At 42.6% G+C, this 15,110-nt stretch overlaps 1 protein-coding gene across 5 annotated transcripts in view; it reads left to right on the top strand.

The window, feature by feature from the left end:
• ncam2 (neural cell adhesion molecule 2) overlaps positions 1–15,110 on the top strand; it is a 327,503-nt gene that overhangs the window by 309,051 nt on the left and 3,342 nt on the right. For 4 of the 5 annotated variants that reach the window (XM_084347060.1, XM_084347061.1, XM_084347063.1 and 1 more), the window contains one exon: positions 4,044–4,251. In XM_084347060.1, coding sequence (XP_084203186.1) covers positions 4,044–4,251 — 208 coding nt within the window. The remainder of the gene's footprint in view (positions 1–4,043; positions 4,252–15,110) is intronic. The other variant, XM_084347062.1, reaches the window with a different exon arrangement.

The following is a 15,110-nucleotide window of genomic DNA, read 5'->3' on the forward strand; positions in this document are numbered from 1 at the left end:
ATATATATATATATATAGATCTCCATTCACAAAGTCATAAAGGCACCCAACGGACAACCTTGGATCCTGTTCCTTCAGAAACAAAAGCACATTTTTATTTGAAGAAATGCTGCTCTTGCCTGATCCTTCACAAAAAGAACATTGTGTACAGAAATGTGCTGCAGTGTTCAAATGTAAAGTTTGAAGTAAAACTGTAACTTTGCAGTCAGTATGTTGTCACTTCAGCACATTCAAGAGTTACAGAAGTAAAATAGTTATTTCAATCCAAACTGGGATGTTTTTCTGAACCTAACCAAATAATTTCCTTGCCTAAACCTAACCGAATTGCGATGGTACAATGAATTTTCCGATAGCCTGTCACCGGGACGCTGCAACAGTCATGTTGTTATTTGTCATATGGGAGTTAATGGAAATCGACCTATTCAGTCATTTAGGTGTGAGGTTGTGTTGTTCAAAACACGACAATTGCAGAAATACATTTAAAAAATGCATCATTTCAGAAAACACATCGATGAAAAAGTAAACACAGCATTTGAGAAAAACATAACAGTTCAGGAAATGTCATATGTTGTCTGTTATGTTTTCTAAATGTATTAATGTGTTTTCTTAAATGGTAAGTTGTCTGTGAAATATAAAATGTGTCTCATTGATGTTGTTTTGCACCTTTGGGCCATCGTACAGCTGTCTGTTGAGCTGGTCCTCAAGCCAGTCATGCACCCTTTGTATTTTAATGTACATCAATATAGCTCAGACTTATTATTATTATTATCATTATCATTATTATTATTTCCAAACTTGTGAATAAATGTCAGAAACTGGCTGGCAAAAACGGCCACAAGTAAACAAGCGTTTAATGTATCAATCCAACCTCAAACTGTCAAGATACTGCTAAGCACTTTAGAGTAATACTACTTATCGGATCAAAGTCTGATGTCTCTGGATTTCAGTCTTTCAGGCTGAAGAGCTTTTGCTGGCATCCCCTAAAAAAAAATGACACTCTAATAAAATCTTCCTCTGTAACAAGAAATACGTTGGATACTACTTGAAATAAAAACTAGTTTCAATTAAGGAGTAAATGTTTGCACGTTTGATTACCGCAGGGTCAAAACCTCGATCTCCGCGCGGTTCGCTGTCTGTTTGACGAGTCGTCTTTGTACGCGATACAATAATTCTGCCTTAAAATCATTACAAGTGCTCCATTATTTGCGGCGTCATAAATAAATGAAACAGACCAACAGCTTTGTGCGATGTAAAAGTGTAAACACTGATGTGAAAGCTTAAGGGCATCGCGGTCTTGTGATGGAGAAGAGCGGAGTGTGGGCTTAACGAATGGATTAGTATTCTCTTTGTCTCCTGGAATATGTGGATGCTTCGGGGGAGCTGGAGAGGTGTTGTTTACCGCCTCTGAATGTGTGGCGTCAGCAGCCAAATTAACTCAGATAAACTTTTAGAAGGTGAGATAGAAAACAGTAGCCTGTGGCGGTGAGAAAATATTGATCCAGCCTACAAGTTTCAAATCCCATATCCCTGGATTCACGAAAACGCAAAGTGTTTTAATTAGAGTTCCTTTTGCCACAAGGTTCTCGCTCCCCGCTCCGACTTTCTGTTTGTCTCTCCCTGCTTTGACTCGCTGCCAGCCTCCGCTGTCTGCAGTCTCAGCTCTAAGTCAAGAACAAAGTCACCGACACCAGAGTCATTTGGGTTGTGACAGCCAGCACGGGTGTTTGGAAACTCGCACACTTTTGTCGTTCTGGCTCAGTACTCCTGCCGCACACTGGATTTGAAAGGGTGACACTGAGGTTAAAAGTGTTGACTCTTGGCTTAAATCTGAGGATGCTTTGAAACGGCAGCCTCAGTGTATCATAGTCACAGTTTAACTGTAAGTCCAAAGTGCCGGATTAGACAGCCAAAGCAGAAAACGCCCAATACTACTGGACTGATTTGTAAATTGGTGTGATCGTCTTAAAGGGGCTTCCCATCAATTTAACGCAGGGAAATCAGCCTGAGAAAACACGTGTATAACGTTTGTTTGTTTGTTTTTTAAAAGAAATATAAACCATTAATAAATTTGGGACTTGGGCTGCGGTCCAGTAGCCAAAAATGTACGTCTTTTAATAAACACTTTTCCCAGATTGTGGGAAATGTTTTGGACATTGCTGCAAAGACCTTGACCTCATTTGTTTAAAGGGTAAGTCACCTCAAAAATAACAAAACAGAAAACATTTCAGGAGCTTCACAGCAAAACAGTGTTGCAGCATTCTCATAAACAACTAAAGTAGAAGGGGAACTGTTTTAAAATGTTCAAAAACAACTGAGAAAAAACCCCAAAAACCTAGATTTGAAAAGATGTTATTTGCACCATCCCCTTACCTTTTTAACAAGGAACCTCTTTGTGTGTATAAATCTTAAAATGGCTGCTTTTCCTGAAGCCTTTTGATCATACTCATGATGACGGTCCCTTCTGAAAGGCACTCTAACTCTGGAGTATCTTATCCGAGAGTCAGAATTGGTTTAAGTGGCACCGAATCTAATTTACATGTAGTTTTTCATTGGTTATTTTGGGATTTTTGGATGGTCTCTTGTCGCAAAATGAGAAACGGGAACATTTAATGATTAAAGCACACTGAACCAGCCACAAACTGTAAATAGATGTACTGTAAAAAACCACCAGAATGCTCTCAGATATACAGTATGTGGGTGGGAATGTGTAAAAACTGACTGGTGACTGCATTCAGCTCACGCTCGCTTTATGTTTTGCCGCTCCGGAGAGAGAAAGCTCTGGCAGCTCACTGAGGACTTTTTTTTTTTTCATCTCCGAGGTGCCAGACTTTACCACTCGGCCTCCTCTCGGTGCTTCCACCTTCATATTAATGTCTGATCCTCGTTGTTAACTCACAGGCTACCGAACACCCGTGTGAGAGCATTCTTAAGTAGGAAAGTTCATTCACTCTCACTCTTCCACTGCTGATTACTCCTGGCAAGGTCTGACCTCCAGCTGTCAACAACGATCCTACAGTGGATGTTCAGTTTGCTCAACCCCAGGATCACTTAAGGGCATGACTCTACTCAGCTGTGCCCACTGGGAGCCTCTCTTTGCTGCGCTGCCTTCATTTTCTCATTACTTTCAATTGAGAGCAGGCCCCGCTGCTAGTTCCCCGAGAGCGCTGTGTGTTTCGGAGCGCGCAGCGCTGACCGATCCGGGAGAAAAGTCTTTCAACTCTTAGCTTGGAAACTCCCGCTTTTCCTCCCACGTGAGTCTGTTTAGCGCTGCGAGCTACGAAATAAGAGGCACCCAGCGGACGCGGGAGCTGCGGCATCAGTATGCTGCTGCCGCTCGCTACAGTACCTTGAGCTGCGGCGTGGTACGTTGTGTACGCTGACTTCTGCACCTGTGGAAACAGAGGTGTCAACGCTCAGCGCATGACAGAAAAGAGGCCTGAGGGCAGGAACAGGAGAAAGAAATGTGGATCAGTTTTGTCAAAAGACAACTGTATCTCTTAAGTTCTGGAACAGGTCGGAAGCTGCGAAGCGTCCTTAGTTAATCCTTCTCCATCTGTTCGGAAAGCACTGTAGGTCTCACAAGTCTGAAACTTCTTATGTTGACTGTATTTCAAAAAAGTTTGCAAGGCTGAAAATGATCTGTTCTGAAGGAGATTTGGTCCAATCGGGCTAATAATCAAAATCCTGCACTGGAGTGTTGTGGATTAGGACTTATCTTCGTGTTGGAAACCGTCCAGCTGACGCTGGAGGAATTCATTCACCTTCGAGTAAAAGTTATTCGGGGTGTAGCTCTACAGTCCTGCTACACCCTCCGTGTATAGACTTAGGAGGCGTAGCGAGGAGGCTGAGGTCAGGCCTCTTCCCTGCAGGCGTCCAACCTGAGCACACGTCCTTGAGCGAGCCTGTAAACACCCACCCGCTCCGTTGGTGCTGCTCTCCAGCTGACCCCCGACCTCTTAGAGAAGAAGTGTATGAACCAAAATTGCTAACAGTGTTTTCTCCCTCCTGTGTTGTGTGTCTGCGTGTGTGTTTCGCTGCCTTAGCAGAATCCCTGTTCAGCGGCCTGGGGCTGGGCGCGGTGGTGGGCCTCGGCCTGGGGGCGCTGCTGCTCCTCCTCGTGCTGGTGGACGTCAGCTGCTTCTTCCTGCGTCACTGCGGCCTGCTGATGTGCATCACGCGCACGATCTGCAGCAAGAAAACAGCCACCAGCGGCAAGGGCAAAGAAATCGAGGAGGGCAAGGCCGCCTACCTGTAAGTTGTTTTGTTCATATTGTTTTTTTTCTTTAGGCGCTTTAACTCCTTCAATCAGAGGTTTTCGATGGTAACAGTTGTATCAGTGTTTGCCAGTCACCGGGTCATTCATGCTTGCAGAGGGAGCATCTGCTGTGGGTGTATCTTGATGCTTGTGAGCTGAATCGGGTCATTCTGGCAACTACTGTTTTTGCTATGTAATTTGTGCAACAATAAACTCAAAGATCTCCAGGGATGAATACAAATATTTACAAATATGTTCAGGAGTTTGTTTGAAAATGTTGCATAATCGGCTTCAGACAAAAACATACCGTCGTTTTTGTCGGAAAAGTCAAAAAAGTTCAAAATTTGTCAAGAATTTTAACCTATTACGGTTTAAAGGGGCATTGTGTAGTTTTAGAAAAGAAATTCAAACTCAAGAATTTGAATATTTATAATATTAATTGAGGTTATAATACAAACTTTATTTATTTTTTCTTTTAGTGGATAAACTAAGCTGTTCTCAGAGGAAAATAAGGTCCCCAGAACACTGCTTGAAGCTAGAAAGGTGGCAGGGTCCGCCAAATATAAACAAAGTAAAACAGTATGACATTGTGTTGTCCTTTAAAGGTGCACTCTGTAGTTTCTGGGGAAGAAATTGTAATCGGAAGAGAAATATCTCCGTTGGTAAACAAACTAAATAAACAAACTCTCTTTGTTTTCATGACTGAATAAACAAACTGACCTTAAAGGACGACACGCTTTCATACTGTTTCACTTTGTTTATATTTGGCGGACCCTGCCACCTTTCTAGCTCCAAACAGTGTTCTGAGTTTGAATTTATTCTCCCAAACTTCATCGTGCCCCTTTAATGTTTATCAGAAAGTCAGAAAAAAGTTCAGATTTTGTCAAGGATTCCGCTGTGAGAAATTGTTCTCAGTTTTTTCTCCCTTGTTTTTTTAAAGTCTCACCTCTCGAGTAGACATGAATAGCGCAGTGACACCTGCAGTTATTGATTGTGAATGCGAAAAAAAAGAATGAGAAAAAAAGGAGACTTATTTTTACCGTTCACTGTAGGTACACCTACAACAGCCGCCCAACCACCCTTTCAGCCACAGTATGTCTCTGATTTTGTCTTCTTCGCTAACATCAGTGCGTTTCATGCAGTGTGCTGTGAGTCCACCTTTGACGTACCTCTTCTGCATGCGTCGTGCGTGCTTGTGTGTACATTCATGACGTGCATGTGTGCAATCTATACATCTTTGTGTTCGTGTCTCTGTGTTCACGCATGCGTATCACTGCATGTACGTGTAAGACGAGCAAACTTTGCTGTTTTTTCCCTCTCGTCATCAGACCGCATGCAATTTAAAAAAAGAACACCCCCATGAAATTCATACTACAATCGATTTTCAGATTTAGTCCCAGTACTATTTAATGCAGGGTGCCAGCCAAACCAGGGTATTGTGAGACAGCACCCACAGAGTGTGATTCATTGGCCTGAGCAGTGCCATTTTTGGGTTAGAGCTGTCAGCGTGCCAGCCCGGCGTCTGGGATGCAGCAAGAGGGCACCTAGGAGGAGGAGGAGGAGGAGAGGAGGAAGAAGAGGAGAAGGAGGAGGAGAGGGGGGATGACTTTTGCTGAATCACTAAGCTCACAGCGCTGGAGGGCTGAGTGACTGCCTGACTAGACAGCATGCAGAATGTGCCTCAGCTTTACGTTGGAGCGGACGCTGTAGCAGCAACTCGCACAGACATTTACAGGCCGTGTGGAGGTCTGCGATGCTACTACGACTTCTTCACGGCTGTATTAGAGTCGGTGGTTCGGTACAGTCGCATCACAAATACAAAGCAGGCTCACAGATGTACAGTGTGGTGCTGCGCTTTGTATAAATTGCAGCAGAATGGTGCAAAATGGTCGTGACAGGCAGAGGAGCTACTGCTCTGTTTCTTTTACAATGTGGGTCTTTTATATCGTATACTATGTTTTCTCTTGTAGCTTTGTTGTTGAGGTATAGGCGCATGGACACTACTTTAATTGGAGTTTGGGAATTGAGGTGACACTAGTTAACTGAGAACAAGAGACAAATCTCAACAAGAACCTCTAAATCAATGCAGTAGAGGCTAGGGATATCGAAAATACAGTTTAATAGGGTGTCTTTTGGTCCTGAGTCATCAGGAGACATGGTGATATAAAGCTGTGTGTCATCGGCATAGATGCGAAAATTTATGCTATGCCTCTTCATGATGTTTTCGAGTGGCGGCCTATAAAAACTAGAAGGGCACTCAGTAGAGCACATTCTGTACCTCTGCCAAGGCTGTCACTGTTGGTGTACTCACTCATAGATACCAACCACATAAATAAGCCTGATTTTTTTTTTTTTTTTCATCAAGATCCATGCCAAGTATTCACACCAATTCAGGGCCAAGACCCGTCCTCCATCTAAGTTTCATGGACATCTGTTCTCTCGTTGTTGTGTAATCCTGCTCACAAACCAACCAACCTACCGCACGGACGTGGGTGAAAACATAACCAACGGCAGAGGTTATAACATAAAGACATTATAGACGTATGCAACCTGTGATACACCTCAAAATATGGGATTTATTCACAACAAGTACATGCACTCCAGGTGCTACTTCTGCAGTTTCCATGGTATACAGATAAAGATATTTACAAATACACAAATATGTGGATATATGTTATGCAAGTTGATGTGTGGCTAATATATAGCCATGCCAATCATATCAGCCATAATACCTTTCTGTTTGTGTCCTGGTGCACCAGCTGTCTCTGCATCTCCGGATTTCTCTGCAGAGAAACTCTTTCATAACTCAGACAGGAGTGATGGCCATATAACACGACACACGAGTCAGGTTGTATAAAAATGGAATTTTTCCTCGAGCTAGTGCGGAGAGAATGAAATAATGCAGTCATACCACTGAGCTGAGGCGGACATAATGAGAAAATGCTTGAGATAATGCAGAGCTCAGACACTCCTACTGAGTTTGCAAGATGTCAATAGTGCGAGTCCGCAGGTGCTGCGGGGTAATAAGTTATAAAGACCAGCAAACCCTGCGCAGCAATATCAATGATATCGATATGAGTGTACACAGTGATAAATAGCATGAGGTGAACTTTAAATTAGGAGGGTGATAAGTGGCACAGATCAGAGAGTGTTTGTGCTTGGAGGGTGTGAGCTGAGACGTGGAGATTATTTGAATCATCGGGGTCACAGACAGCCTTCGCTGTCCGTTTTCTCACCTCCGTGTGATGCCGGAGCCTGGCAGGGAGCGGCCGGCGGCCAAGTGCCCTCTCAGCAGTGCAGTTTTAACTCGAAAGGCAGAGCTGGACCAGCGGACCGGCAGATGATGGAGGATGCAAGGGTTTCTTTCTGTTACGAATCTGTCGAACTGTGCCAAGATCAGCTGGGGCGCGCTTGGCTCTGTACTCGCCTCAGGAAAAGTTAAAAGACTCTGAGGTGTTTGAAGTGGCCCCGCTGACTTCGAGAGTCAATCCAGTTTGGGAGTGCTAAGTGTAGGTTCTTGACAGTGTGCTGAGATGTCAGTGGACAGATGGGAAAGGCCTGGCACATCTTGATCCTGTACAGATCTGTGCAGCATAGAAATAGTGATATATTGCACTAGCATTAAGTGGTGCAAAAATAATAATGCAGTCTTAAAAAATTGTCTGTCGGTGGGCATTTTTCTACATAGTCACTGCTGTTGATAGTCACGGTGGCAAATCCGGTTCCGTTCTATCAGCCAGCGACCCAGATAAATATTAGTGCACCTGTGTGGCTTCCCAGCAAGCACCTGAGGGAGGCGTCATACAAAAGTTCAGTCTTGACATAAACACAGAATTCAATTTGCTATTATTGGAAAAGTTCTGTGCTCACACTCGACAGCGTCACTTGCCTTTTTTGCTGCAAATCACACTTTTTATCCGGTTTCTTTCGATACCTAAATCAAATAAAGCCCCAATAAGATACTGTATCATGGCACGATGACAGTTTATATCTTTAGGTGATGCGGGAGAGGTTCGCGCTGACGTCAGTGAACAGACTTCAGGGTTTAGAAGAGATCCTCAGTGACAGATTTGACGGGGACTAGGACAGACTTTCAAGTGTCTTCATACTGTTTTGACTCCTGGCAAGAAATATGAAACAGAATGGCAGATTATAGTGGAGGCTTCTTTATCCTGCAGCGGTAGAAAGATAAAGAAGCTTTTCTACAACAGTGTCAGAACAAAGATCCTTTCTTTGAGTTGAGCAATTTGATAATGTTATTTAGAGTTTTGTGGGTTTATACAGTAGGAACTGCTGGATCACTGTCCGTCCACTAACAATGTGTGAAAGAAAGAAGGACTATTTCAGCCACAGTTGTCACAAGTCTCAGTGAGATGAAGCAGGCTGCAGCCTCCAGAAGTCATCTGTCTGCTGTCTAAACTGAGTTAGTGTTCAGGGGATTGGAATTTTTTGTTTCTGACTGACAGTGCAGCTCCATAATATACTCTGTGCATCTGTGTGGGTGGGCACTAAACATTGTTCATGAAATCAGTTAGATTACAACTGCAACAAATCTAATTAACTAGCTGTGTCCCACGTTAGCCGTTGCCTGGTCTCGACTGTGATTGTAGCATGCTCTTTTAGCATAACGCCATGAGTAGAATATTGTTGTATATCAACAATGTGTAACAAGTGGATTAGCATTAACAAGCTAGGCTAGGTAACCTCAATTTTCCAAGTGGAAGCTAGTTAACTTGACTTGCTAGCTGGCTAAATTAACTTGTGAAGGCTGCTCCAAAATGTTGGATGTTGTAACATGACAGTCTGTCTTAAACTGCTAATAATACATAAGCAATGCTATGTTAGCAAGTTAGCCTTGTAGTTAAGATGGAGGACAGCAATAGAATTGTTCAGCAGCTAAGCCAGTTAGCACAAAGCACACAAGAAGTAAGCGAACTGTCGCGCTGGTTAGCCTTGAGGAAACTGAGGAACATTTGTGATGGCTATTTTGCTAGTGTTCATACAATTGTGGAATTTAACAAATTTGTTTATTTATGTATTTATTAGTCTAAAAAAGCTAAGAGTGCTCGTGGAACGTAGTGAAATAGGCTAGCCGCTAACACATCTCCCTGCTTTTGGTTGTCTACTTTCAAAATTTAGCCCGCTCTTGCTGGTTTCTGCAATCCTAGCAACCCCAGCAGCATTTCAAAGTGTGCAAAGAGTCATAAATATGAATTGAATGAACAACACCAGCACTAACCAAGTCTCTCCTATGTTATAAAGCCATTCTTTTGACGGTTATTATTTCAAGTTAAGATGTTATTTTGTTTGTTTTATGCAGCATATTGCTGTTAAATTGTTGGAAAAATTGGTTCCTGTCTCAGCAAGAGGAAGCTAATGCTTCACGTGTACAATTAACACGTAGTTTTAGGGCTGTTGTGTTGCAAAAATGTAATTTAAAGCCACAGCAAATTAATTAAAATTGATTGATTTTTCTGCTTCCGTCAGTGATCCATGATTTGGTGCCTCACACTGTACTGCTGTAATGTTTTGTGCCAAATTGTATTAATTATGCAAAAATGTCATGCTGGTAAATAAAAATCGACACAACGATAAAAATATACATTAGTAGAAGGATACAGAGGCTCGATCATGCAGACTCATGCAGAGACGAGACAGTTTGTGTTGTTGACATGTGGAGAGCACTTAAGTTTCAAATTCTGGCGCGGCAGCCTCAGACGTCTGACATTTAATCAAGTGTGATTTCGCAGGGCTTCGTCTTAATTCCAGACCAAACACAATGCCGGTCGCCTCGAGAAGCTCGGGGGCTTTGGCAAGAGAGCACACCTGACTTTGTAAAAAGGGGGAAAACACATAGATGTGTTTGGCCTCGGAGAAGACTATCCCTTCTTTTCAAACTAGCAAACTTCTGCCACAGATCAGGTAATAAGCTCCCCGTGGGAGCAGCCAGCGTCTGTCAAAGCGCCCTTGACGAAGATTTCCACTTGTGAGATCCTGAGTATCAGCTGTGATCAAACATGCCTGCTGAAAGAGTGAATGTAAATGTAAAGGTTTAGATTGTAGAGTGTAAACAAACACCCACGGGACGTGCTGTGGTTTTCGACCCCAGGCCATCTAATTTATCTCCGCGCAAAGCAGGGGACGGTAGTCAGCCTTTATGGCCCGGCGTAGATGGCCCTCTGCTTAATTAACGTCAGCAGAGGAGAGAACAAGTCGCCCCTGCTGTGCTTTGGTGTCACTTAGAAGCTCGGAGATTACAAATACGTATCTGCATACGCGCTCCGATATCTCATGAGGTGCACACAGCTGCTGGATCCTGCAGCATTAAATCAAAGCAGCTTGTCAAGAAACAGCAGCATTTCCTGTTTGCTGTGTGCGGCAAACATTGGTTTTAAATGTAACCTCGAAGACTCTGTGTGTGTGTGTGTGTGTGTGTGTGTGTGTGTGTGTGTGTGTGTGTGTGTGTGTGTGTGTGTGTGTGTGTGTGTGATGAGGTGAAAACACAGGAAGAGGAAGGACACTGCAGTGTTTCTTTCAGCATTCGAGGGAAAATCCACATCCTGATTACATTTGATTTGGAGAGTAGGAATGTAACTAAGTACATTTACTCAAGAACTATAGTACAAATTTGAGGTACTTTACTTGAGTATTTCCTTCTCACGCTGCTTTATACTACTATTCCACCACATTTCAAAGGGAGATATATGATATACTGTGATATGTAATCAGCGATGGAATGTAACTAAGTACATATACTCAAGTATTGTACTTAAGTACAATTTTGAGGTACTTCACTTAAGTATTTTCATTTTCTGCTACTTTATACTTACACTCCACTACATTTTGGAAGCAAGTGTTGTAATTTGTACTCCACTACATTTATTTGATAACTTTAGTTACTAGTTACTTTGCAGATTACATGCTGCATCAGAGCCATAGTAGAACATTTTTAAATTAATTTTATCACTAGTTGAGTCGACCCATAATATACAGTACACTATATACACACATGTAAATATATGTATCATTTACTTTGACTTGTACTTTTGATACTTAAATTCATTTAACATCAGATACTTTACTCGAGTATGACTTTTGGGTACTTTTTACAACACTGTCAGTTTATCACAAACATTCAGCATCAACACGTCTGGAGATATGTGGTTTTCACAGGAAGGCAGGAAGGTAATCTGAAAAGTAACTAGTAACTTACGCTGTCAGACAAATGTAGTGGAGTAAAAAGTACAATAAATACCTCTGAGATGTAATGGATAGAAGTATCAAGTAAAGCACCTTGAATTTGTACCTGTAGAGTACTCGAGTAAAGTATGATACATGAGATTCCCTTTCACATGCCACATGTATTGATGTATTTACTTTATATTAAGTCGCCCCACTAATAATTAATTAAGGTAATTGAGCCCCCAACTAGCCCCATCAAGCAAAATGACTGGCACCCCAATAGGTTCAATTATATAACATCCCTCCCTCTCCACCAGCTCTTTAAGCCCAGAGTGAACCTTGATTAATTATCATGGATACGGCTAATATGTAGACAGTTGGAGATGCGTGTGGCTTGATCAGCTGCCTGCGGAGACCACAAAGTTGCGTTGAGTGTGAGATGAGTAAAACACCCCGCCGAAACTCTCGTTAGCCTCCACCAATCCCCAGTGTTCTCAACTTTTTTAATGACGAGCCTTATTGATGTGTTGCTCCGACGAATGCATCCCTTGACTCGGCGCCCACGCTCCGGAGAGGAGGAAACAGCGAGCGGCGAGACCTCCCCACATGTCGAAGAAAAGCTGAAACTGAAGTCCAATCTGGGTTTGCATGAACCTAATGGGACATGAAATTGGCTCCACTGTGCGGGAACTTTAACATCCACCAATCAAGCAAAGGGGAACCCCCCTCTGGCCAATTGCAATATTTGGGCTTATTAGGTACAGTATCACGCAGGGCTACTGCTTTACATTCATGATCTCACTCGCTGAAAAACTCGTTTGGAGCTGGTAAACATATGATCTCGCGCCGCTATAGAATGGCTTTTAAAACTGGCGGTTTCCTTTTTTATGTACTAAAAAATCCAATATTGTGAAACAGCATTTAGATGATGATTGGGCCTCTGAACTTTGGCAAACATCGGGCCTTTAAATCAAGAAATAATTGAGCTATAAATACTGAATTAAATGAACAAAGCTGTGGGTATTACAACCTAATTATTATTGATTAATGTCGAGTTAAATACCACAATCAGGGAAATAAGATATTTCATCTCGTATATTAAGTTACCCAGTCATATATTTTGAGTTTGTTCCCTGTCACAGGGACATGATAACAAATCATATGTTGCGAGGTTACCAACGAGTCTTTAATGATTGGCAGGAGCAGAATAAGAAGCAGCGCCTCCCTGTATACTCAGGAAATTAGTTGCTTTCAGCTAAAGTGTGCCTGATATCTTAAATCTTAAAGCACACTGAGCCAGGACCAAGTCCACATGTCCTTTCTCTGCCCGTGACCCAATCCCTTTTTACCCAAATCTCTCAATAGAATCGACAAAAAAAACACACACTGGATGAACAAAAGACGACGGGCGCGAGAACACTGACGAGGTGTAGCCAGGTGAAAGCCCCCCCCGGTTGCTTATTGATCCCCCTTATTAAATCTCGACCAATCCCAGAAGAAGCATCGGGGAAGAAAGGATTTCGAGGCTTTGATGTGCAGAAAGGGCAGCGGCTCAATATCTCCCTCATATTTTGCACTCTCAATACTTATCAGTGTTTTGTTGTTGTTGTTGTTGTTGTCGTTCAGGTACAAATTGCCTCAAGACGTCCCTCGCCGAAAACTCGGCGCTTGGCTTTATTTCCAAAATGAAGCGACAAAAGACAGACGGCTGTTTGTCCCACGCAGGTTCATATTTTCTCAACGGATGCAGTCTGTTGGTTTGTCAATAAGTAGTTTTCGGTATCTTAGCAGCTACAGGAAACAGAATTGACACGGCTGATGAATTCTTGCAAGTCTTTGTCCTGCAGGTGTGAAAAATGCACGGAAAAAGATTACAACTAACAAACAACAACCTGTAGTAGCAGCACAGGAGCAGGATTTATGTTGGTTTCATTTAAATAGCTGCCTAATTATGGGCCATTTTTTATGTACAAATACAGCATGAGTGTAAGTAGACATGTAATATAAATGTGGGTCATTAAAGCAAAGCACATACCTCATTTCAAACTGTAATCCATATTAGAAATTGTCCCGATTTAAGTCGCATTATGTCACTGTTTTATTCAGAGTTTTACCCAGTCACTGTATTAACTGCAGCAGGATAAAGTACTTGTGTGTGCTGAATGCAGATAAAAGCTCTCATACATCATATCAGTGGAAACACAGCCTGGTTAGATTTTCATCTCACATTATCATAAAGACAAAGCTGTGATGTCCTTCTGCTAGAATTCCTCGAAGCACGACTCGCGGAGGATGAGATGAAGAGGCATCGCCCGAGAGGATGCAGTCAGCCAATCAGATGGCTCGTGCTTAATAACATATGCATGTATATTTGATTTCTTTTTCTTCTTTTTTTCTTCTCCTGTAAATGAATCAAATCAAAAGCAAACGGGAGATGTGCCAGCTCTGATGTTATTCAGGTCGATGAAGGCGGAAAAATGAGAGCACGGCAGTGAGTAACCAGTAATATCCAGCCAGGCTAAGAGAACAGTGAGCAGAGGGAAGCCACTGATGAGGGTTTAAATGTAACATTAGGTGTAATATTTTCATAAAATGTCGAGTTGCTCTGCTTATAATAACACTTAAAGCTTAAGGCCATGCATACACTGGATCTGTAAAATCCTAGCACAGTTCACCTTCAAAGGAACCCTCTGAGAAAATGTATTTCTACACCAATAAATACTGTATTAAGTTCCCTTAAGGTGTACTCTTGCAGCCTGGTCTCACCGAATGGCGTACGAAGTTTCCTTAAGGTGTACTCCTGCAGCCTGGTCTCACTGAATGGTGTATAAAGTTCCCTTAAGGCATACTCCTGCAGCCTGGTCTCACCATATGGCATTTAAAGTTCCCTTAAGGCATACTTCTGCAGCCTGGTCTCACTAAATGGCGTACAAAGTTTCCTTACGGTGACTCCTGCAACCTGGTCTCACCAGATGGCGTATGAAGTTCCCTTAAGGTGTAGTCCTGCAGCCTGGTCTCACCAAATGGCATTTAAAGTTCCCTTAAGGCACACTCCTGCAGCCTGGTCCCACCAAAAGGCGTACGAAGATCCCTTAAGGCATGCACTTGCAGCCTGGTCTCACCAAATGGCATACTCCTGCAGCCTGGTCTCACCAAAAGGCGTACGAAGATCCCTTTAGGCGTACTCTTGCAGCCTGGTCCAATGGCTAGATTTCGTGCCTAAACCTAATCAAACTGTGGCTGTTACATGTTAACCACTTGTTTATTATTGTTACCATGATGATGAAGATCACTTCATGCTTTCCCGCAAAACTCATGAATGCAAACAACACTAAATGACAGGCAAAAGTGTTTGCTATCAATGTGCCTTCCCACCAGATCATGTTGACTCTTGAGATGTAATTTTGCACTTCAATTAAGTTGGAGGGCAAATCGAAAAAGAAAAGAAATTGAAGCATCAGATGCAGCAAATCATGCCTTTCTACTGATAAGAAGCATGAGAGACCATTCAGAAAAAGACATTTGGTAGCATATCACATAACATGAAGGTGCAGGGTTGACTTCTAATATGCAGTTTCTCTGTGACTCGTTCCGGAGTCCAACTGATTTTTATTTTAGGTGAGGTCTCCAACCATCCAGGCCACAGCTAGCCACGAATATGAATAATACCTTT

The sequence above is a fragment of the Pagrus pagrus genome (genome assembly GCF_965226575.1).
Source record: "Pagrus pagrus genome assembly, chromosome: 24".
In the NCBI taxonomy this organism is placed as follows: Eukaryota; Metazoa; Chordata; class Actinopteri; order Spariformes; family Sparidae; genus Pagrus; species Pagrus pagrus.